Source organism: Mobula birostris, chromosome 20 (genome assembly GCF_030028105.1).
Source record: "Mobula birostris isolate sMobBir1 chromosome 20, sMobBir1.hap1, whole genome shotgun sequence".
In the NCBI taxonomy this organism is placed as follows: Eukaryota; Metazoa; Chordata; class Chondrichthyes; order Myliobatiformes; family Myliobatidae; genus Mobula; species Mobula birostris.
The window spans coordinates 35,288,319-35,311,444 of NC_092389.1; the positions used below are offsets into that span (position 1 = coordinate 35,288,319).

Below are 23,126 nucleotides of genomic sequence, written 5' to 3' on the forward strand. Positions count from 1 at the left end.
GGCAGCGCGCGCGGTCTCTCCGGTGATGAGTATCTGTTATCTCAAGTAGGGGACTGTGCACAATTCTGATTTGATGGAGACGGACGTGAGAGTACGGAGGAACGTGGAAAACTTCTGAAATGCCCGCTTCGCTGCCGCTGCTACTGTGTGGTAACCGGAATCTCCAGAGCAGAAGGCCCCGAAATCCTTAGCTTTGCTTGTTTCAGCGGCCGGGGCGAGGTCGAAAGCACTCAGCAGAGGATGGCGCTCGGGAGGCTGAATCGGAGGGCTGGTCGGAGGCTCGAAGTTTTCGGATGGATGGACTTGGTGTCAGCTGCTTCCAAGGCATCGGCAAGTTGACGGTGCCTGCAGGTTTATGGCAGGGAGTTTCTCCCTTTTGCCGCCGCTATCGGGGACTCGGGAGTTGATCGACTCAGGGACTTTTGAGACCTTTTTTTCCCGTGCCCATGGTTTGTTCTTCATCAAATTATGGTATTGCTTTGCACTGCTGTAACTATATGTTATAATTATGTGGTTCTGTCAGTGTTAGTCTTTGGTTTGTCTTGTTTTCTGTGATATCACTCCGGAGAAACATTGTATCATTTCTTAATGCATGTATGCATTTCTAAATGACAATAAAAGAGGACTGAGTGTTCTCATAATCTAATAAGTACATAAATAATGTTGCGAACATGAGTTGTGGAGTCCTTGAAAACGAGTCCACAAGTTGTGGAATCAGTTCAACGTTGAGTTGAGTAAACCTATCCACGCTGGTTCAAGAGCCTGATGGTTGAAAGGTAATAACTGTTACTGAACCTGATGGTGGGACCCAAGGCTTCTGTACCCTCTACCCAATGGCAGCAGCAAGAAGAGACCATGGCATGGATGGTGGGGGTCCATGATGATGGATGCTGCTTTCTTCAGGCAGAACTCCTTGTGGATGTGCTCAATGGTGGGGAGAGCTTTGCTTGTGATGGACTGGGCTATATCCACCACTTTTTGTAGGTTTTTTCACTCAAGGGAATTGGTGTTTCCATACCAGGCCATGACACAACCAGTCAGAATACTCTCCACTGTGCATCTATAGAAGTTTGCCAAAGTTTTAGAAGACATACTGTATCTGCACAAACTTCTAAGAAGGTAGCAGTCCGGATCATTGTGGAAGCTTTGACAGCCTTCCTTGCTGTCCATTATCCACAAGATTCTACATCTTCTGATCCTGTACTCCGACATCTTTAACCTCTTGCTGCAGCTGTCTGAGGTACTCAACTGCTTCAAGCAATCAACTTGCTTCAATGAGTATCGTCCAGTAGCACTGTGATGAAGTGCTTTGGGAGGATGGTCATGCAACATAACAATTCCTCCTTGAGGAATAACTTGGATCTGCTCCAATTTGCCTACCGTCACAACAGGTCAATAGCAGATGCCATTTCATTGGCTCTTCTCTCAGCCCTGGAACATCTGGACAGTGAAGATGCATACATCAGGATGTTCTTCAGTCATTCCAGCTCAGCATTCAATATTATCATTCCCTCAAAACTAATCAATAAGGTCCAATAACTCCTTGTGCAACTGGATCTCCAATTTCCTCACTTGCTGACCCGTCAGTACTAATTGGCAAAAACATCTCCTCCACAATCACCATCAGCACAGGTGCACCATATGGCTGTATGCTTAGCTCCTGCTCTACTCACTTTATACTTATGTGTGGCTAAGTACAGCTCCTATGCCATATTTAAGTTTGTTGACAACACCACTGTTGTGGCCAAATCAGAGGTAGTGATGAAAATTATAACGGAGATTGAAAATCTGTTTGGTTTTGCTGACATTGGGTGAGAGGCACCACTCAAAGAGCTGATTATTGACTACAAGAGGAAGAAGCCAGAGGTCCATGAGCCAGTCTTCATTCGGGAATTGGAGGTGGAAAGTGTCAGTAACTTTAATTTCCATTATTAAATCAAAGGATCTGTCCTGGGACCAGCACGTGAATATTGTTACAAAGAAGGCATCTCTACTTTCTCGACACTTGAAAGATTTGGTGTGTCGTCTAAGACTTGAAAAAACTTCTATAGAAGCACGATGGAGAGTATTCTGACTGGCGTTTTCATACCAGTTCATGATGCAACCAATGCCCAAGAATGGAAAAACCTTCAAAAAGTGGTGGATTTAGCCAGGAAATGCCCTCTCCACCCACCACATCCCAAACCTAAACTGTCTGGTCTTGCACTTTTCTGAGGAAGCCCAACGAAAGTTCAAAAAGGAACATCTCACCTGACTACATGGAATTCAGGAATTTCAGATGACCAGATTTGTTTAATATCATAGAGCTACACAACACTGATAAGCAGGACCATCAGCCCAACTCACCCAACCCAAAGTTGCTTAACTTAGATAGTCTCATTTACTTGTGTCTGGCCCCTATCCCTCAAACTTTTCATATCAGCTGTCCAAATGTCTTTTATGTCATAATTGTATAGTGAATTACAGGGAACGACTACGACCAAGAGCTAGGATAAGAGGCTCTGAGTGTCCAGTGTGTTGGTGTGGGAGAGTGTTTTCCAGCATTAAAGGTTTACAAGTCCACCAAGCAAAGTTGAAGTGCTATTCCATCCCAGTGGATGAAGATGAGATTACTCCACCAAGCACAGATGATGCGGTCTTTTCAACCACTGATTCACAAGCCACAGCGATTTGCTCTGGAGAGAGTCATCATACTCCAGGTCAGATGAGAGATAACCCAGGTCAGGTTTCAGACCACAGTCCCCAGGTAGATCCTTCGCATGATGGCGGTGGTGAGGAGGTAGAGAAGAAGAGGAAGGTCAAGTGGCCAGCAATGGCAGATGAGAAGGCTTGGCGTGTGTTTGATGAGGATATCAGTATGATGTTGGAGAACACTCTCAGGGGAACATCAAAGAGAAAGTTGGAAGTGATGGGCGATATGATTTACGATGTTGGAAAGTACAGGTTTGGTTTGGTTGAGTTGAAGAAAGCAAAGCCTACACGGCAACCAAGCAGGCGCCAGAAGGAGATTAGTAGGTTGAGGAGAGAGCTTAGATCATTGAGACAGAGGTGGAAGGTAGCAAGTGAGGGTGACAAGCCAGGGCTTGCTGATCTCCGAAAGCATTTTCGAATAAAGTTAGCATCACTCCATCGTGCAGAGTCACAACGTAAAAAGAGAAAGAAGAGAGAGAAGGCAAGAAAGTCGTTCTTTGAGAACCCTCACGAGTTCACAAAGAAACTGCTTGAACAAAGTAAGAGCGGGCAGCTTAATATCTCTCAACAAGAACTTGAGGATCACCTGGCAAGCACTTACTCTAACGAACAGCGGGAGGCTCCTTTGCTTGACATTTCAGGGCTTGTGAAGCCTACCAAGCCAGGAGTGAAGTTCGATCTGTCAGAACCCAAACTGGCAGAAGTTGAATGGTTCATCAGAAAGGCAAGGTCAGGCTCAGTGCCAGGACCTAATGGAGTGCTGTATAAGGTGTTCAAGAAGTGTGAACAGCTGAGGAAATACTTGTGGAGATTGTTAAAGGTGGTGTGGAGACAAGGTGTTGTTCCTGTGTCATGGAGTGAGGCTGAAGGAGTATACATCCCGAAGGAAGGGAATTCTTCTACATTGAATCAGTTCCAACCAATTTCAATCCTGAATGTAGAAGGGAAGATTATGTTTGGCATTCTGGCAGAAAGAAGATCTTCATTTGTTTTAGAGAATGGATTAGTAAATACATCTGTGCAGAAGGCAGGAGTACCAGGCTTCCCAGGATGCCTTGAACATTCTAGTATGATATGGCATACCATCCAGGAGTCAAAAAGGTTGAGAAGAAATCTGGCTGTAGTTTGGCTTGATCTGGCAAATGCGTATGGTTCTGTTCCCCATGTCCTGATTGAGTTTGCAATGGAATTCCTATGGATTCCTGCTAAGGTGAGGAACTTTGTTATGCAGTACTACTACGATTTCCAGATGAGGTTTTCCACTCAGCAGTTTACAACTAGGTGGCAGAGCTTGGATGTTGGAATCCCAACGGGATGTGCAATTTCACCCACCCTTTTTGTGTTAGCCATGGAGGTTATTGTGAGGGCTGCAGAATCAATGGGACCAGGTGTCGCACTTGATGGCGGAGAGGAGTTACCACCAATACGAGCGTTCATGGACGATCTTACCCTTTTGGGTCCCAGCACGGAGGCAGTGGAAAATATACTATCTAGACTCAAGGAGCTAATGGATTGGGGAAGAATGAAGTTCAAGACCAAGAAGTCAAGGAGCCTTGTTCTTAGGAGAGGAAAGCTAGTTGACTTTCATTTCACCCTTTGAGGAGAGGAGATTCCATCCACTCAGGACCAACCGGTTAAGAGCCTCGGGCGATGGTATACAGAGGAACTGAGAGACACCAAGAGGGTTGAAGAGACAGGAGAACAGATCAGCAGAGGTCTGATGTCTGTTGACAAGTGTGGCTTGCCTGGCAAGTTGAAGTTGTGGTGCTTGCAGTACGGACTGATGCCACAGATAATGTGGCCACTAACTGTCTATGAAGTGGCAATGTCCCATGTTGAGGCAATGGAACAGAAGATCAACAAGTATGTGAAGAAGTGGCTTGGAGTACCGAGCAGCCTCACCAGTGTTGCAATCCACAGTAGCCACACAAAGCTTACCATCCCAGTGCAATCCCTTGTTGAGGAGGTCAAGGTAGCCAAGGTAAGATCATTCTTGATGCTTCGAGACTCAAAAGACCCTATCATCAAGAACACCCAGCCGGATGTGAGATCAGGCAGGAAGTGGTCAGCCTGTGTAGCAGTTGATGAGGCAGAGTCTAGATTGAAGCACAAGGAGACGGTTGGGGCTATCCAGCTAGGTCGCCAGGAACTTGGATGGACAACCCACAAGTGGTGGTCATCTTCTACAGGTAAGAAGCGCCGTGAGCTTGTAACACAAGAAATACGAGAGGTAGAAGAGGAGAAGAGGTTAGCTAAATCAGCTGGCCTGGCCAAACAAGGGGCTTGGACCCGGTGGGAAAGTGTTGAACAACGACATCTATCTTGGAATATTTTGTGGTAGATGGAACCGCTCCGCATTTCTTTTCTATGCAGAGCAGCGTACAATCTGCTCCCAACACCTGCCAACCTCAGCACCTGGTATGAAGATAAGACAGACAGGTGTGCTGCTTGTGGCGAGAAGGGAACACTTCAACATATTTTGAGTGCATGCAGAGTCAATCTTTCCAGCGGCATGTACACTTGGAGACATAACAACGTTCTCAAAGTTGTGACAGAAGCGGTTGAGCAGAGAGTACTGCAGCACAAGTTATCTCATGCCCCATGCTGCACAGAACATCACATATCATTTGTGAAAGAAGGCTCCAAGTCAAGGGTGTACAGCACAGGCTCACAATCAAACATACTTTCTTCAGCCAATGATTGGTGCATCAAGGCTGACCTGGACGGGAAAGGCAGTTTCCCGGAGCAAATAGCTTTCACCACATTGCGTCCAGATATAATCGTATGGTCTGACACCAGTAGAGAAGTGGTTATTGGTGAACTCACAGTCCCCTGGGAAGACAACATCGATGAAGCCCATGAGCACAAGTTAACCAAGTATGCAGAATTAAGATCAGAGTGCAGAGACAGAGGGTGGAAGGTCTCATGCTATCCATTCGAAGTAGGCTGCCGTGGGTTTATTGCCTCCACTCTCCAGAAGTGGCTGCATGACCTTGGCTTCACTAGGAGAGAGATCAAGTCAACCAGCAGGGCTGTAGCTGAGGCAGCAGAGAAAGGATCAGCATGGGTGTGGACCAAGTATGTCCAGAGGGGCAGATAGTCAGACAGTGTATACATATCTTGCAAACCCTTCAGTAGTTGCATAGCCTGCTCTTCAGGTGTCTATCTGTTGGATGGAAGTGACCAACAACTCTGATAGAGGCAGATGCCAAGTTTTTAAGCTCACCAGTGGGAGGTGGTGCTTTAGCACTGCTGGCCCACCACCTCGAGGGAGTCTTGATCATAAGCGGGCTGAAACTCCTGAAGACAGGTGGCAGATCAACTGATGATCCCACTGGTGATAGCACAGGACAGTTAACATCTTAGTCCACGTGTATTTTGTAACTCATACCCACTTCTGCCACTTCCACTGGCAGATTGCTCCACGTATGCATCATCCTCCCCATGTACTGAAAGATATTGAGTTATGGGGAATGAGAGGGGGGGCAGTAGGTTTGCTCTGAGTAAGAGCATGCAACACAGCTATTGTTGAAATCAGAAACCCCAAAAGACTTGTTAAGTACAGGCATTAAAGTCATACAGAACCACATCGACTTTCGAAAAGTCTGAAACAGGCACTTACCTGGATAAAGTCTGGAAATTGTTTTTTACAGGAGGGACAGGTGAAACAGCCGTTAGTAACATGAACTGCAACGTGTTCTTTGAGGAGATCCAGCCTATCAAAAGATTCTGTACAGAAAATACAGGAGTAGGTTTTCTGATCAGAGTGGAACTTCATGTGTGAATCACGTGCTGAACTGTTTATGAAGCCTTTGTTACAGATATCACAGGTCAGTGGGTAGTTGCCCTCCCGCCCATGGAAATGCAGGTGCTGATCCAACTTCTCTTTCTCCCGAAATGCTTTCCCACAGTGAAGGCATTTAAATGGTCGAAAAGTTTTACGTATAAAGAGATGGTGGAGAGCAGCATTCTAAAGGAAAAAAAAGTAAAAGGCATTTTATACATACACATTCATTTCAAAAACAGTTGTTATCGTACGTTGTCATCCAGTAAAATCCCACAAGAGCACGCATGTTATTGAAAAATATTAAAAAACTACAACTGCTGTAAATCAAGATAAGAATCAGAAAATGCTGAAGAAACTCAGCAGTTCAGGCAGAACCTGTGGACAGAATATCAGAGTTTACATTTTGTTTCTGGTAAGATGACATTAACCACATGATAAACATTTCTCCTTCCACAGAAGCTGCCCGTCTCATTCAGTATTTCCTGCATTTTCTGGTTTTAATTCCAGCCTGTTATTTTGTGGACAATATAAAGATAAATGGAGGGGCAGGTAGTGTTCAGGAAGCATTGACTCTACAGAAGTACATAGACAGATTCGGAGGATGAGCAAAGAAGTGGCAGATGGAATACAGTGTGGGGAAGTGTATAGTCAGGCACGTAGGTAGAAGGAATAAAAGGCATAGACTATTTTCCAAACGGGGAGAAAGTTCAGAAATCAGAGGGGCAAAGGGACTTGGCAGTTCTCATGCAGGATTCCCTAAATGCAGATTGAGTCAGTGGTAAGAAGGGCAAATGCAATGTTAGCAATTTTGAGAGGACTAGAATGTCAGTAATCTAACAGTACAAGAGGAAAACTGAAGATTTGAGAAGATGAAATAGGAAAGGGCATAATGAATGTATTATACATTTCAGGCTTTCACCTGACACCCTTCATTCTAAGATTTTTTAATACAAGCTTTTGTAAGAGGGCGTAACGTTTCCCTATTAACGTAACTCAGTTGCAACAAGTAACTGTGCATCAAAGGAAAGTTACTTCCTCAGGACAAATGAAATGTCCACCAGATGGTCCAGTCAACTCAGTGCTGAAAATCCAAAATTACTACATCACTCAGTGGCCAAAGTCTGCACTCAAGATTTACCCAAAAACAAAATAATGCAATGCAATCATCAAGAGAATACATTACAGCTGGGAAAGGAGTGATTAAGAGCCTTATGTAAATGAAAATTAGATTTCCTCCAGCGTAAGACATTTATTACAGAACATGCAATATAGTACAAACTACATGACGCATCAGAGCAACCATGACAATTTACCCAACTTCATACTCCTAACTGCAACTATTCCTGTTTATTTTGAAACATAAATATCTGTCTTTTGCATTCAGACATGATAATTGGAGGACAACTAAACTACATCTCATCTGTAATGCTTCGTATATTAACATTATTAACATGGTTGGCCCACTAATGTTTTCTGTAGTTGTCTCCTTGTTTTACATTCAATATCCAATGAAACATTGGTTACTTGAAAATTACACAAAACTAAAAATGAAGATGGTATGACACAAGGAAGATTAACTAATGCAGACAACGTGAAGAGCCACAAGGTCAACCCCCAGTTCAGTAGTCTGACTTCTCGTTGCTTATTAATCTTAATTATATGGGTTTGAGAGCATGGTTTTCCAACAAACGCACCAGGATATAAACAGTGTGGAAAAAGCAGAGCCATTCAAAATTTAAATTGCAACCAAGTCTGAAACCAGTAAGTGACTAATTTAGGACAGATATCAAAAAGATTTTCTTCTGATCTACAACATGAATTCTGTTTTCAAAAGAAAGAAGGTAGCAACTACAAGATAATGATCCTAAAGAAGACCGGCAGTGTGCTAGAACTGAAGTTAATCCTATCACTCATACTATTTACGTAGTAAACAAGATAATGCAAGAATATCCAATGATTTAATCAAGCATCTGTATTATAAACAGACACACGGAGATTAGTAAAGGCATGACTCAATAGCCCATTTTAATTGAGAATTTAATCAGTCGATGCAGGGACACCAAGTGGAAGTAGAATACAAGACAAGAATATTCTCACAAGAATTTCTCACAAGTTAAAAGTTGAACCATGGTTTTGCCAACATGCTTAGACTAATAAAAAACCCACCTGAAAATCCACCTGCGAAGCATATGGAAAAAGAAAATACTGATAAAGTTAAATACTACAACCAAAACTGCCACTCAATCACTTAAACAACTTCAAACAACATTTTAATTAAGTACAATCCATGCAAAAATTAAATAAGATTAATGACAACACTATTAAAGAGCTATTTAGACAACTTTTATATAATACATTCCACAAGCACTGTATTTAATTGTTAACCAAAAGAGAGTTGGATATCATAATAATTCTTTGACAGATTAGAATAGGAAATGGAGGTGTCAATTCCTCAATCTAATCGCTGCCATAATGTATTCAGCATCTACCTGCTGCAAGATCAGATTTTAAGATTGATGTAGGTTCTTGACAAATACTCAAGCAATGAAAGTTAAAAAAAGCAAATGCAAATACTGGAAATCTAAAACAAATAGAAATTGACAAAGGGTCTTCAACTTGAAAAGTTAACTGTTCCTCTGCCAATAAATGCAGCCTGACCTGCCGAGCATTTTCAATTTTTGTACTAAATCCTCAGGTAAGTTTTACACAGGCAACATTGTTAACTTTCATTTAAGAGCACAAATTGCCAGTTATCAATGGATACTCATTATATAGTAACCAACTCACCATTAAAAGAAATTCTAACAATAATTTTAAAAAGGTTTAATTATTTTAAACAAGTAACAACAGAACTACCAGTACATTACTGAATGCAGTCTCTCAAATCATATTTAAAATTAGTTTTTGAAAGAGGAAATTTGCTAATGCCCATTTTATTAAAAGGGGATTGGATTTGATTTAGAAGTTGAAATTTGCCTAAAGCATTGTATAATCTGAAATATAACTTTGAGTGCACCTCTACCCAAGAAGTTCTTGCAAGGAAGGACATTCATCTCAAGAGCAGACCAACTTTTAGCAGGACTATTCATGCTCCTGGAAGGTTCACTATTAAGTTAAGTGAAGATCGGCAGGGACAGATATTCTTCCTTGTTCCTTGGTGATAGTGTGCAGGAGTCCACCTGCAACCTGCCCAATGTATCAATAAAATGAAACTTCAAGTCACCTTTCCTCAAGACTACCAGCCACAAAAGGGATGTCTAGCCCCTGTCATCTAACAACTACTTGTAATGCCCTGGTTCATATTTTTACTGTTATGCTGTATGTATTTCATTTGGCAGTTCTGTAAGAGTAGTCTGTTCTGTTTTCACCTTGTTTGGGTTACTGTTGAAGATAAGAGATGAGGAGAAATGTGTGCCATCCATTTAGGATGGTCGGATTAAGGGGAGGTTTCTCTGGTGAGGGGCACAAAGGTTGGGTTTGGGGCTTTTGTTCCAGAGGGGATGAAGAGGGAAGACGTAGGAGAGAGGAGGTCATAGGATTTGACCTGGAGGGGGACCATGATTTGACCAAGCCAGGGGCAAGACTGATTGAGGATCGGTGACTATGGAGAAACTCCATAGAGCTCCAACTTGTGCACAATTGACTGTTTCATTGAAATGGGCCCTTTTCTCTTATTTTTATTCTTTTCTTTACTAACCCTTTAGTCAAATTAAAATTCATAAATATACTCTTAATCGTATGCGGTGTACTGTCTGTTATTTCGTGGCACTAATTTATAACAGGATAGTGAATTACACAGCATCCACACAAACTGGAGTTTGGGGTGGGAGAGCACCTCAATCTCTCGAGATTGGCAGAGCTGGAGATTGTCTTCCCTAGACTTACGCAGCCAAGGAAACCAGGGGATTTAACACTTCCCTCATTTTAAAACTCTTATTGGCACTTCCAGCATACTATTTTTAAATAATTTCAGTTCTGATCCAAATTCCTATTGCCAATGGCAATGGCTTCCTATCCAACTATCACATATGCAAACGAGGTCCTTAATTTCAATCCTGTTTAATTCTAGATTCATTCACAACAGAGTATCTTATTTTTAAAAGTAAGAATCTGCAAATGATGTTGGTGATTACCCGTATGCGTTTGTTGCGCCGCACTTCCTCCCCAGGGCCAGTGGTTGTTTTGTTATTAGCAATACTTGAATCATTTTCTGGCTGCTCTAAGCTATTTGACGAGTCTTCCTCTTGATCCATTCCATTAGCCACAGGTTCATCTGTGTCTTCAAGGTGCCGCTTCACAGCAAGCTGTAGTGCCTGATAGTGGTGAATAAAATTGGAAATAAACCAACACAAAGACATTAGGCAAATTGGATTAACACATTTTACATTGTCTTTTGCAATTTTGATCCAGGATGAAAAATGCATATGGGTAATCGTTAGCAATTGCACTTTCATCATTAATATCAAATATGTCTAATTCTTCCAAAAACACTACAAAAATGTTGTGCAGGAAAAAGGACTGACAGGAAATTTTATCTCATTATTAGGCGAGTTGCAATGAAAGCTACCATAACTTCAGGCCTGACACATCCCACATAACTGGTCATCACTGTTTTTCTCAAATCATCGGCATACAAACAATCTCTATGGTAAGTACTCTACTACACCAGCTGTTACATTATGCAGCATGTATTATGGGTATTACACGTGTTTGTATAGTGGCTGTGAATATACTTCCCATTTTTGGTCTTTGTATTGTTTTCGTAAAAAGACACAGCTTTGCATTACTTAATGGAATTACACAGAGCTTGATGAAATGGACAAAGGAACAATAGAAACACACCTAAAATGCTGGAGGAACTTAGCAGGCCAGGCAGCATCTATGGTAATGAATAGACAGTCGACATTTGGGTCTTGTCTCTTCATTTCCATAGATGCTGCCTGACCTGCTGAGATCCTCAAGCATTTTGTGTGTGTTGCTCTGGATTTCCAGCTTCTGCAAAGTTTGGTGCAAAGCAACAATAAGTTGCAATATTTCTGGAACTTGAATGGAAAATAAAATGTACAACAACTTGGACCTTGGGAGACTATGTGACTTCTTTTTTTATGTGATTAGTGTTTTAAAAGTATTATGGAAATACAGCATTGGACAGTAAAGGTTTCCTCGAGGTCCTGAACAAGAAATTCTCACTTATATCAAATATCTTCAGTTACAAACAGGAAAATTACTCCATCAAATGAGATTTCCAAATCTGTAACTTCCTTGCAAGTAACCAAGTTTAAATTACCTGTCGATAATTCGCTGACAGATCTTGGTTCAATACCAAGATGATTAGATCAGGAGAAGTATGGTTAAGAATTGTGAAGCAGTTTGTGCTCTTTATTTCAAGAGAACTATTTTGATAAACTGACCACTCCTGATACATAGAAAGATGATAGAGAGACTTTTCACATTCCTTTGAAGTAGAGAGTTGGCTTCCGTTGATGATGCAAGTGACAGGATACAAGAATACGACTCCGAGTGTGCAAGTATGATTGGCTTCAAGTGGACAACAACCAGGTGGATCTACAGTGCTAAAGAGCAGAACTCTGACATGAACAGTTGTTTAATAACAGCATACTATGAAATGATTAATGTGGTTCAGGCACATTGTAGAGGCACAAATTTCTAAAGCATTCAGACAAAATTAAACATAGATATTATAAAGACAAATCAAAGATGGGAATAGATGGATTTTATGCAGGGACAGTTAATGAGAGATAACTATATGATGATTGCTGACTGGATGGAAACATTTAGAAATGAGCACTGATAAAAACATTTATGCCTATTTCCACAATGTATCATTGTTTTTAACGTATTTCATGTATTGGAAGTATTTAATGGAGAAATTATGAAAGCAAGCATGAAACCTATAAATAGCTACGTTGCACAAGGATATCATATCCTCAAGTGGAGAATATACAGGGTTTTCATTGCAAATCAATATGTTGAAAGGTAGATCATTGATTAATTAGGACTAAAGTTATAAAGGTTGAGGTATTAATTGCACAAAAATATTAATAATATGGCAAAAGTATTTTTGACAAGGAGTAAGGGAAAGAAGGATACAAGGTTGATAAGACAGCAGTATTTCATTATAAAGCTTCATTGAATTTATTTTAGTAGAACGATAAAAGCAAAGTTCTTGTATTGGCACCAGTTTCTCTGAAGGAATAAATAAACATGCCAGTAAAGTAGGGTTTGTGTGAAAGACAGGGAGACCCTGTTTGAGGTACCTTCAAACAGATAAGATTTATTTAGATAAATAAATTGATGCCATCAGCAAGAGATTAGATGAGGTTGCCTGAACAGGATATACCAAGATTACTTGAATGAAAACAAAGCTGAAAACGACTCACAGCTGTATTAAGCAAATCAAACAGGAATTGATTGTGAAACATGCCTGCTTGTTACTGGGTCATTCATGCATTGAGCTAATTGGAAGTTAGGGAGGAACTCAGGAAAATTACAATCACCAGGACGGTGGTACTGAGCAATTTGTTGGAGCTATGGGCTGACAAGACTTTGGGTCCAAATGGACTTCATCCCAGGGACCTTAAAGTGTCCAATGAGATAAGTATTGTATTAATCCAATTCTTCCAGAATTGCATGGATTCAGGAAAAGTTCCAGTCATTTAAAATAGAATATTTAATTTTTTTATTCAAAAAATATAAAATGCATAGAACTGAAGTCAGCAAGTTTAACTTCATTCACAGGGCAAATGTACAATGCTGTTAGTAAAGTAATTACATCAGGCACTTACAAAGATAAGGCAAATCAACACGGTTTTGTAAAAGGAAAAACATATTTTTCCAAATTATTGAACTATTTGAAGGTGAACTAGTGACTATCAATTTGTTCAATCCATTTAATAAGATGTCATAGGTGCTATTACTTTAACATAGGATGCAACCATTTTGTCAACCTAGTCTGTGCCAATTCTCAGAATAGAACATAGAACACAGAATAGTACAGCACATTACAGGCCCTTCGGCCCACAATGTTGTGCCGACCCTCAAACCCTGCCTCCCATATAAGCCCCCAACTTAAATTCCTCCATATACCTGTCTAGTAGTAGTCTCTTAAACTTCACGAGTGTATCTGCCTCCACCACTGACTCAGGCAGTGCATTCCACGCACCAACCACTCTCTGAGTAAAAAACCTTCCTCTAATATCCCCCTTGAACTTCCCACTCCTTACCTTAAAGCCATGTCCTCTTGTACTGAGCAATGATGCCCTGGGGAAGAGGCGCCGGCTATCCACTCTACCTATTCCTCTTATTATCTTGTACACCTCTATCATGTCTCCTCTCATCCTCCTTCTCTCCAAAGAGTAAAGCCCTAGCTCCCTTAATCTCTGATCATAATCCATACTCTCTAAACCAGGCAGCATCCTGGTAAATCTCCTCTGTACCTTTTCCAATGCTTCCACATGCTTCCTATAGTGAGGCGACCAGAACTGGACACAGTACTCCAAGTGTGGCCTAACCAGAGTTTTATAGAGCTGCATCATTACATCGCGACTCTTAAACTCTATCCCTCGACTTATGAAAACTAACACCCCATAAGCTTTCTTAACTACCCTATCCACCCGTGAGGCAACTTTCAGGGATCTGTGGCCATGTACCCCGAGATCCCTCTGCTCCTCCACACTACCAAGTATCCTGCCATTTACTTTGCCTTGGAGTTTGTCCTTCCAAAGTATACCACCTCACACTTCTCCGGGTTGAACTCAATCTGCCACTTCTCAGCCCACTTCTGCATCCTACCAATGTCTCTCTGCAATCTATGACAATCCTCTACACTATCTACAACACCACCAACCTTTGTGTCGTCTGCAAACTTGCCAACCCACCCTTCTACCCTGACATCCAGGTCGTTAATAAAAATCACGAAAAGTAGAGGTCCCAGACAGATCATTGTGGGACACCACCAGTCACACTCCTCCAATCTGAATGTACTCCCTCCACCACGACCCTCTGTCTTCTGCAGGCAAGCCAATTCTGAATCCACCTGGCCAAACTTCCCTGGATCCCATGCCTTCTGACTTTCTGAATAAGCCTACCGTGTGGAACCTTGTCAAATGCCTCACTAAAATCCATATAGATCACATCCACTGCACTACCTATGCCTGGTCACCTCCTCAAAGAACTCTATCAGGCTTGTTGGACACAATCTGCCCTTCACGAAGCCATGCTGACTGTCCCCGATCAGACCATGATTCTCTAAATGCCCAGAGATCCTATCTCTAAGAATCTTTTCCAACAGCTTTCCCACCACAGACGTAAGGCTCACCGGTCTATAATTACCCAGACTATCCCTACTACCTTTTTTGAACAAGGGGACGACATTCGCCTCCCTCCAATCCTCCGGTACCATTCCCGTGGACAACGAGGACATAAAGATCCTAGTCAGAGGCTCAGCAATCTCTTCTCTCGCCTCGTGGAGCAGCCTGGGGAATATTCCATGAGACCCCGGGGAGTTATCTGTCCTAATGTATTTTAACAACTCCAACACTTCCTCTCCCTTAATATCAACATGCTCCAGAACATCAGCCTCACTCATATTGTCCTCACCATCATCAAGTTCCCTCTCATTGGTGAATACTGAAGAGAAGTATTCATTGAGGACCTCACTCACTTCCACAGCCTCCAGGCACATCTTCCCACCTTTATCTCTAATCGATCCTACCTTCACTCCTGTCATCCTTTTTTTCTTCACATAATTGAAGAATGCCTTGGGGTTTTCCTTTACCCTACTCGCCAAGGCCTTCTCATACCCCCTTCTTGCTCTTCTCAGCCCCTTCTTAAGCTCCTTTCTTGCTTCCCTATATTCCTCAATAGACCCATCTGATCCTTGCTTCCTAAACCTCATGTATGCTGCCTTCTTCCACCTGACGAGATTTTCCACCTCACTTGTCATCCATGATTCCTTCACCCTACCATTCTTTATCTTCCTCACCGGGACAAATACATCCCTAACATCCTGCAAGAGGTCTCTAAACATTGACCACATGTCCATAATACATTTCCCTGCAAAAACATCATCCCAATTCACACCCGCAAGTTCTAGCCTTATAGCCTCATAATTTGCCCTTCCCCAATTAAAAAATTTCCTGTCCTCTCTGATTCTATCCTTTTCTATGATAATGCTAAAGGCCAGGGAGCGATGGTCACTGTCCCCCAGATGCTCACCCACTGAGAGATCCGTGACCTGACCTGACCAATCAGTTTTCCCCTTTTATTCCCAAGATCCTAAATTTTAAGTAGTCAGGATCTAACCTATATCACCAGAGGGTTGAGATAGCTGCAGTACTATTGCACAATGTCAGAAAACACAAAGTAGGCAGAAATGGGTCTTTAAGGAAAATTAATGTACTAGAAACAGCTCAGAGGAGATTTACTATTTCGGTGCTGGGATCGGCATGTTCCTAAAGTGTGGAAAGATTGGACAGCTTAGGTTTGAAGAGTTGCAGATGACTTAATTGAGGAATCTTGACAAGATGGATGTGGGGAAAATATTCCATCTTGCCTGAAGATCTAGAACTATGGGTTGTTGATTTTTTAAAAAAAGGATTGTCTTTTAACTTAATACCAGAAGCTTGATGGGTAGGGCAGGTGGATTCAGAACAGGGATCTGCACATAGGATTGTGATAGTATAGCTATTACGGAAACATAGAAACATAGAAAATAGGTGCAGGAGTAGGCCATTCGGCCCTTCGAGCCTGCACCGCCATTTATTATGATCATGGCTGATCATCCAACTCAGAACCCCGCCCCAGCCTTCCCTCCATACCCCCTGATCCCCATAGCCACAAGGGCCATATCTAACTCCCTCTTAAATATAGCCAATGAACTGGCCTCAACTGCTTCCTGTGGCAGAGAATTCCACAGATTCACCACTCTCTGTGTGAAGAAGTTTTTCCTAATCTCGGTCCTAAAAGGCTTCCCCTTTATCCTCAAACTGTGACCCCTCGTTCTGGACTTCCCCAACATCGGGAACAATCTTCCTGCATCTAGCCTGTCCAATCCCTTTAGGATCTTATACGTTTCAATCAGATCCCCCCTCAATCTTCTAAATTCCAACGAGTACAAGCCCAGTTCATCCAGTCTTTCTTCATATGAAAGTCCTGCCATCCCAGGAATCAATCTGGTGAACCTTCTTTGTACTCCCTCTATGGCAAGGATGTCTTTCCTCAGATTAGGGGACCAAAACTGCACACAATACTCCAGGTGCGGTCTCACCAAGGCCTTGTACAACTGCAGTAGTACCTCCCTGCTCCTGTACTCGAATCCTCTCGCTATAAATGCCAGCATACCATTCGCCTTTTTCACCGCCTGCTGTACCTGCATGCCCACTTTCAATGACTGGTGTATAATGACACCCAGGTCTCGTTGCACCTCCCCTTTTCCTAATCGGCCACCATTCAGATAATAATCTGTTTTCCTATTTTTGCCACCAAAGTGGATAACTTCACATTTATCCACATTAAATTGCATCTGCCATGAATTTGTCCACTCACCCAACCTATCCAAGTCACCCTGCATCCTCTTAGCATCCTCCTCACAGCTAACACTGCCACTCAGCTTCGTGTCATCCGCAAACTTGGAGATGCTGCATTTAATTCCCTCATCCAAGTCATTAATATATATTGTAAACAACTGGGGTCCCAGCACTGAGCCTTGCGGTACCCCACTAGTCACTGCCTGCCATTCTGAAAAGGTCCCGTTTATTCCCACTCTTTGCTTCCTGTCTGCTAACCAATTCTCCATCCACATCAATACCTTACCCCCAATACCATGTGCTTTAAGTTTGCACACTAATCTCCTGTGTGGGACCTTGTCAAAAGCCTTTTGAAAATCCAAATATACCACATCCACTGGTTCTCCCCTATCCACTCTACTAGTTACATCCTCAAAAAATTCTATGAGATTCGTCAGACATGATTTTCCTTTCACAAATCCATGTTGACTTTGTCCGATGATTTCACCGCTTTCCAAATGTGCTGTTATCACATCTTTGATAACTGACTCCAGCAGTTTCCCACCACCGACGTTAGGCTAACCGGTCTATAATTCCCCGGTTTCTCTCTCCCTCCTTTTTTAAAAAGTGGGGTTACATTAGCCACCCTCCAATCCTCAGGAACTAGTCCAGAATCTAACGAGTTTTGAAAAATTATCAGTAATGCATCCACTATTTCTTGGGCTACTTCCTTAAGCACTCTAGGATGCAGACCATCTGGCCCTGGGGATTTATCTGCCTTCAATCCCTTCAATTTACCTAACACCACTTCCCGACTAACAAGTATTTCGCTCAGTTCCTCCATCTCACTGGACCCTCTGTCCCCTACTATTTCTGGAAGATTATTTATGTCCTCCTTAGTGAACACAGAACCAAAGTAATTATTCAATTGGTCTGCCATGTCTTTGCTCCCCATAATCAATTCACCTGTTTCTGTCTGTAGGGGACCTACATTTGTCTTTACCAGTCTTTTCCTTTTTACATACCTATAAAAGCTTTTACAGTCAGATTTTATGTTCCCTGCCAGTTTTCTCTCATAATCTTTTTTCCCCTTCCTAATTAAGCCCTTTGTCCTCCTCTGTTGAACTCTGAATTTCTCCCAGTCCTCAGGTGAGCCACTTTTTCTGGCTAATTTGTATGCTTCTTCTTTGGAATTGATACTATCCCTAATTTCACTTGGCAGCCATGGGTGCACTACCTTCCTTGATTTATTCTTTTGCCAAACTGGGATGAACAATTTTTGTAGTTCATCCATGCAACCTTTAAATGCTTGCCATTGCATATCTACCGTCAATCCTTTAAGTGTCATTTGCCAGTCTATCTTAGCTAATTCACGTCTCATACCTTCAAAGTTACCCCTCTTTAAGTTCAGAACCTTTGTTTCTGAATTAACTATGTCACTCTCCATCTTAATGAAGAATTCCACCATATTATGGTCACTCTTACCCAAAGGGCCTCTCACGACAAGATTGCTAATTAACCCTTCCTCATTGCTCAAAACCCAGTCCAGAATAGCCTGCTCTCTAGTTGGTTCCTCGACATGTTGGTTCAAAAAACCATCCCGCATACATTCCAATAGATCCTCTTCCTCAGTACCTTTACCAATTTGGTTCACCCAATCTACATGTAGATTGAAGTCACCCATTATAACTGCTGTTCCTTTATTGCACACATTTCTAATTTCCTGTTTAATACCATCTCTGACCTCACTACTACTGTTAGGTGGCCTGTACACAACTCCCACCAGCGTCTTCTGCCCCTTAGTGTTACGCAGCTCTACCCATATCGATTCCACATCTTCCCGGCTTATGTCCTTCCTTTCTATTGCGTTAGTCTCTTCTTTAACCAGCAACGCCACCCCACCTCCCCTTCCTTCATGTCTATCCCTCCTGAATATTGAAAATCCCTGAACGTTGAGCTCCCATCCTTGGTCACCCTGGAGCCATGTCTTTGTGATCCCAACTATATCATAATCATTAATAACAATCTGCACTTTCAATTCATCCACCTTATTACGAATGCTCCTTGCATTGACACACAAAGCCTTCAGGCGCTCTTTTACAACTCTCTTAGCCCTTATACAATTATGTTGAAAAGTGGCCCTTTTTAATGCTTGCCCTGGATTTGTCGGCCTGCCACTTTTACTTTTCTCCTTAGTACTTTTTGCTTCTACCCTCACTTTACACCCCGCTGTCTCTCTGCACTGGTTCCCATCCCCCTGTTGTGAACTAACCTCCTCACGCCTAGCCTCTTTAATTTGATTCCCACCCCCCAACCATTCTAGTTTAAAGTCACCTCAGTAGCCCTCGCTAATCTCCCTGCCAGGATATTGGTCCCCCTAGGATTCAAGTGTAACCCGTCCTTTTTGTACAGGTCACGCCTGCGCCAAAAGAGGTCCCAATGATCCAAAAACTTGAATCCCTGCCCCCTGCTCCAATCCCTCAGCCGCGCATTTATCCTCCACCTCATCGCATTCCTACTCTCACTGTCGCGTGGCACAGGCAGTAATCCCGAGATTACTACCATTGCGGTCCTTTTTCTCAACTCCCTTCCTAGCTCCCTATATTTTCCTTTCAGGACCTCATCCCTTTTCCTATCTATGTCATTGGTACCTATATGTACCACGACCTCTGGCTCCTCACCCTCCCACTTCAGGATATCTTGGACACGATCAGAAATATCCCGGACCCTGGCACCAGGGAGGCAGACTACCATCCGGGTCTCTGGACTGCGTCCACAGAATCGCCTATCTGACCCCCTTACTATCGAGTCTCCTATCACAACTGCCCTCCTCTTCCTTGCCCTACCCTTCTGAGCTACAGGGCCAGACTCTGTGCCGGAGGCACGGCCACTGTCGCTTCCCCCGGGTAAGCTGTCCCCCCCAACAGTACTCAAACAGGAGTACCTATTGTCAAGGGGCACAGCCACCAGGGTACTCTCTATTACCTGACTCTTCCCCTTCCCCCTCCTAACCGTGACCCACTTGTCTGCCTCCCGTGGCCCTGGCGTGACCACCTGCCTGCAACTCCTCTCTATCAACTCCTCACTCTCCCTGACCAGACGAAGGTCATCGAGCTGCAGCTCCAGTTCCGTAACATGGTTGACACACGGGCAAGATTAGCAGCTCACTGCATAAGACCATAAGACAAAGGAGCAGAATTAGGCCATTCAGTCCATCGAGTCTGATCCACCATTCCATCATGGTTCATCCTCGATCCCACTCAACCTCACCTGCCTTCTCGCCATATCCTTTGATGCCCTGACTGATCAGGAAATGATCAACTTCTGCTTTAAATATACCCACGGACTTGGCCTCCACTGCAGTCTGTGGCAGAGCACTCTGGACTCTCTTCAATGACAACACATCCTTTCTGATATATGGGGCCCAAAACTGTTGACAATACTCCAAGTGCGGCCTATAAAGTGTCTTATAAAGGCTTAGCATTATCTCCTTGCTTTTATATTCTATTCCCCTTGAAATAAATGCCAACATTACATTTGTCTTCTTTACCACAGACTCAACCTGTAAATTAACCTTCTGGGAGTCTTGTACAAGAACTCCCAAGTCCCTCTGCACCTCTGATGTTTGAACCTTCTCCTCATTTAGATAATAGTCTGCACTATTGTTCCTTTTACCAAAATTCATTATCATACATTTCCCAACACTGTGTTCCATCTGCCACTTTTTGTCCATTCTTCAAACTTATTTAACTCTGGCTGCAATCGCATTGCTTCCTCAGCATGAACTATCCCCCCATCTTTGTATCATCCACAAACTTTGCCACAAAGCCATCAATTCCACTATCCAAATCATTGACAAACAATGTGAAAAGTAGGAGTCCCAATACGGACCTCTAAAGAACACTTCTAGTCACTAGCAACCAACCAGAAAAGGCCCCTTTTATTCCCACTCGCTGTCTCCTGCCCATCAACCATTTCTCTATCTATCCCAGTACCTTTCCTATAACACCATGGGATTTTATCTTGTCAAGCAGCCTCATGTAGGATTAAGATAAAAGGGATTCATGGTGACTTGTCTGTTTAGATTCAGAACTGGCTTGCCATAGAAGACAGAGGGTAGTGGTCGATGGGATTTATTCTGGCTGGAAGTCAGTGATTAAGTAGTGTTCTGTACTAGGCCTTTTGTGATAGATATAAATGACCTGAAAGTAATGGACACCTGGAATGTGCTGTCAGGGGTGGTGGTGGAGGCAAATATGATAGAGATGTTTAAAAGAGACTTTTAGATAGGCACATAAATGTGCACAGAACATGGGGATATTGGCTGGGTAGGCAGAAGGGATTAGCTTAGATAGCTATTTGAGTTGAATTAATCTGGCACAACATTTGTGGGCTGAAGAGCCTGTTCTGGTGCCAGTAGTGATGACGGGTCTCAGCCTGAAACGCCGACTGTTTATTCCTCTCCGTAGATGCTGCCTGACCTGCTGAGTTTTTCCAGTATCATGTGTGTTACTCTGGATTTCCAGCATCTGCAGAATCTCTTCTGTTTACCAGTGCTGTACTGTTCCAGAGTGGTGGGGTGGAGATAAACCTCTACCAAAGGAAGCGTAAGGTGCTCCTTCCCTCCACTAGCCTGCAGGTCACCCTTGGGCAAAGTGTAGCACCTGCTTAGCCCCCCCTATCAGGGTCACATGAAGCCATGGGTCGGATGAGCAGCCGGTGCATATCACAAGTCCTGGTTATGCGACCACTGACGGCCAGACAGACAATCTCTGAAGAGTATTGATAATGACTGGGGTCGCTTGACTTGTAAAGACACTGCCTAGAAGAAAACAATGGCAAACTACTTTTATAGAAAAATTTGCCAAGAACAATCATAGTCATGAAAAAAACCCACATCATACCACACGGTGCATAATGAACAAACTGTTCTATGTTCTAATATTTCAGTATATAAATGCTTCTGCTGTAACAGAGATGGAGGTGGGGGGGGGGGGAGGCTTGCATTATTATCAATAACATCACAGCAGTACTTGAAGAGGATATCCCAGGGAAACTTCCAGCATTTGGTTAGAACTTGGAAATTTTGAAAAAGGGAATCACTACAGGCCCCCTCCAACAGTGAGTGTGAATTAGAGGAGCAAATGTTTAGGACAATTGCAAACAGGTGTAGGAACAACAGGGCTGTAAATATTAGGTGATTTTATCTTCCCTAAAATTGACTGAGAATGCCACAATGCGAAGCGATTAGACATGGCAGACTTTGTCAAGTGTGCCCAGGGAAGATTTAAAATAGAATTACAGCAAAATACATTATAGCACAGTACAGACCTTTTGGCCCACAATGCTATATTAACCTCCTACTCTAAGATCAATCCAACCCTTCCCTCCGACAAAAACTTCCATTTCTCCTTCATCCATGTGCCTATCTTAGAATTTCTTAAATGTGCCTGATGTATCTGCCTCTATCACTCACCCACAACTCTGTAAATAAAAAAATAAATAAATAAATAAATCTACATCTGACATCCCTCCATACTTTCCTCCAGCGACCTTAAAATTATGACCCCTTGTATTAACTATTTTCCCCCCTGGGAAAAAGTCTTTGGTTATCCACTCAATAAATGCCTCTCATCATCTTGTGTGCCACATCAAGTTACTTCTCATTCTCCTTCACTCCAAAGAGAAAAGGCCTAGCTTGTTCAAACTATCCTCATAAGACATGCTCTCTAGTCCAGGTAGCCTTCTGGTAAATCTCCTCTGTACCACACTACTGAAGACTATTTCATTCACTGTACCCTGGTTTGATCTCCCAAAATTCAAAACTTATATTTAACTGTTTTGAAAGCCATTTGCTAATCCTCAAGCCCACCTACCCAGCAGGTCAAGATCCCCCTGTAACCTTTCATAACCTCCTACACTATCTGTAACAGACATCCCACCTCTCCCAGCAGTTCCGGGAGTCTCCCGCATATTAATAGTGGCTCCCTGATGCCCGCAAATTATATACAATGTCCCAGAAATTGATTTTTTTTTTGAGAGCGAGCGTGAGAGAACGCGTGAGAAAGAGCGAGAGAGCGAGCACAAGAGCAAGAAAGCAAGCACGAGACAGCGAGCGCGAG

General features: G+C 42.8%; 1 protein-coding gene across 6 annotated transcripts in view; it reads right to left on the minus strand.

The window, feature by feature from the left end:
* The window catches only part of prdm10 (PR domain containing 10), a 169,851-nt gene that overhangs the window by 44,088 nt on the left and 102,637 nt on the right, over window positions 1-23,126 (minus strand). For all 6 annotated transcript variants that reach the window (XM_072238496.1, XM_072238494.1, XM_072238490.1 and 3 more), the window contains 2 exons: window positions 10,612-10,791; window positions 6,314-6,661 (listed from right to left, as the gene is read on the minus strand). In XM_072238496.1, the coding sequence (XP_072094597.1) occupies window positions 6,314-6,661; window positions 10,612-10,791 (528 nt within the window). The remainder of the gene's footprint in view (window positions 1-6,313; window positions 6,662-10,611; window positions 10,792-23,126) is intronic.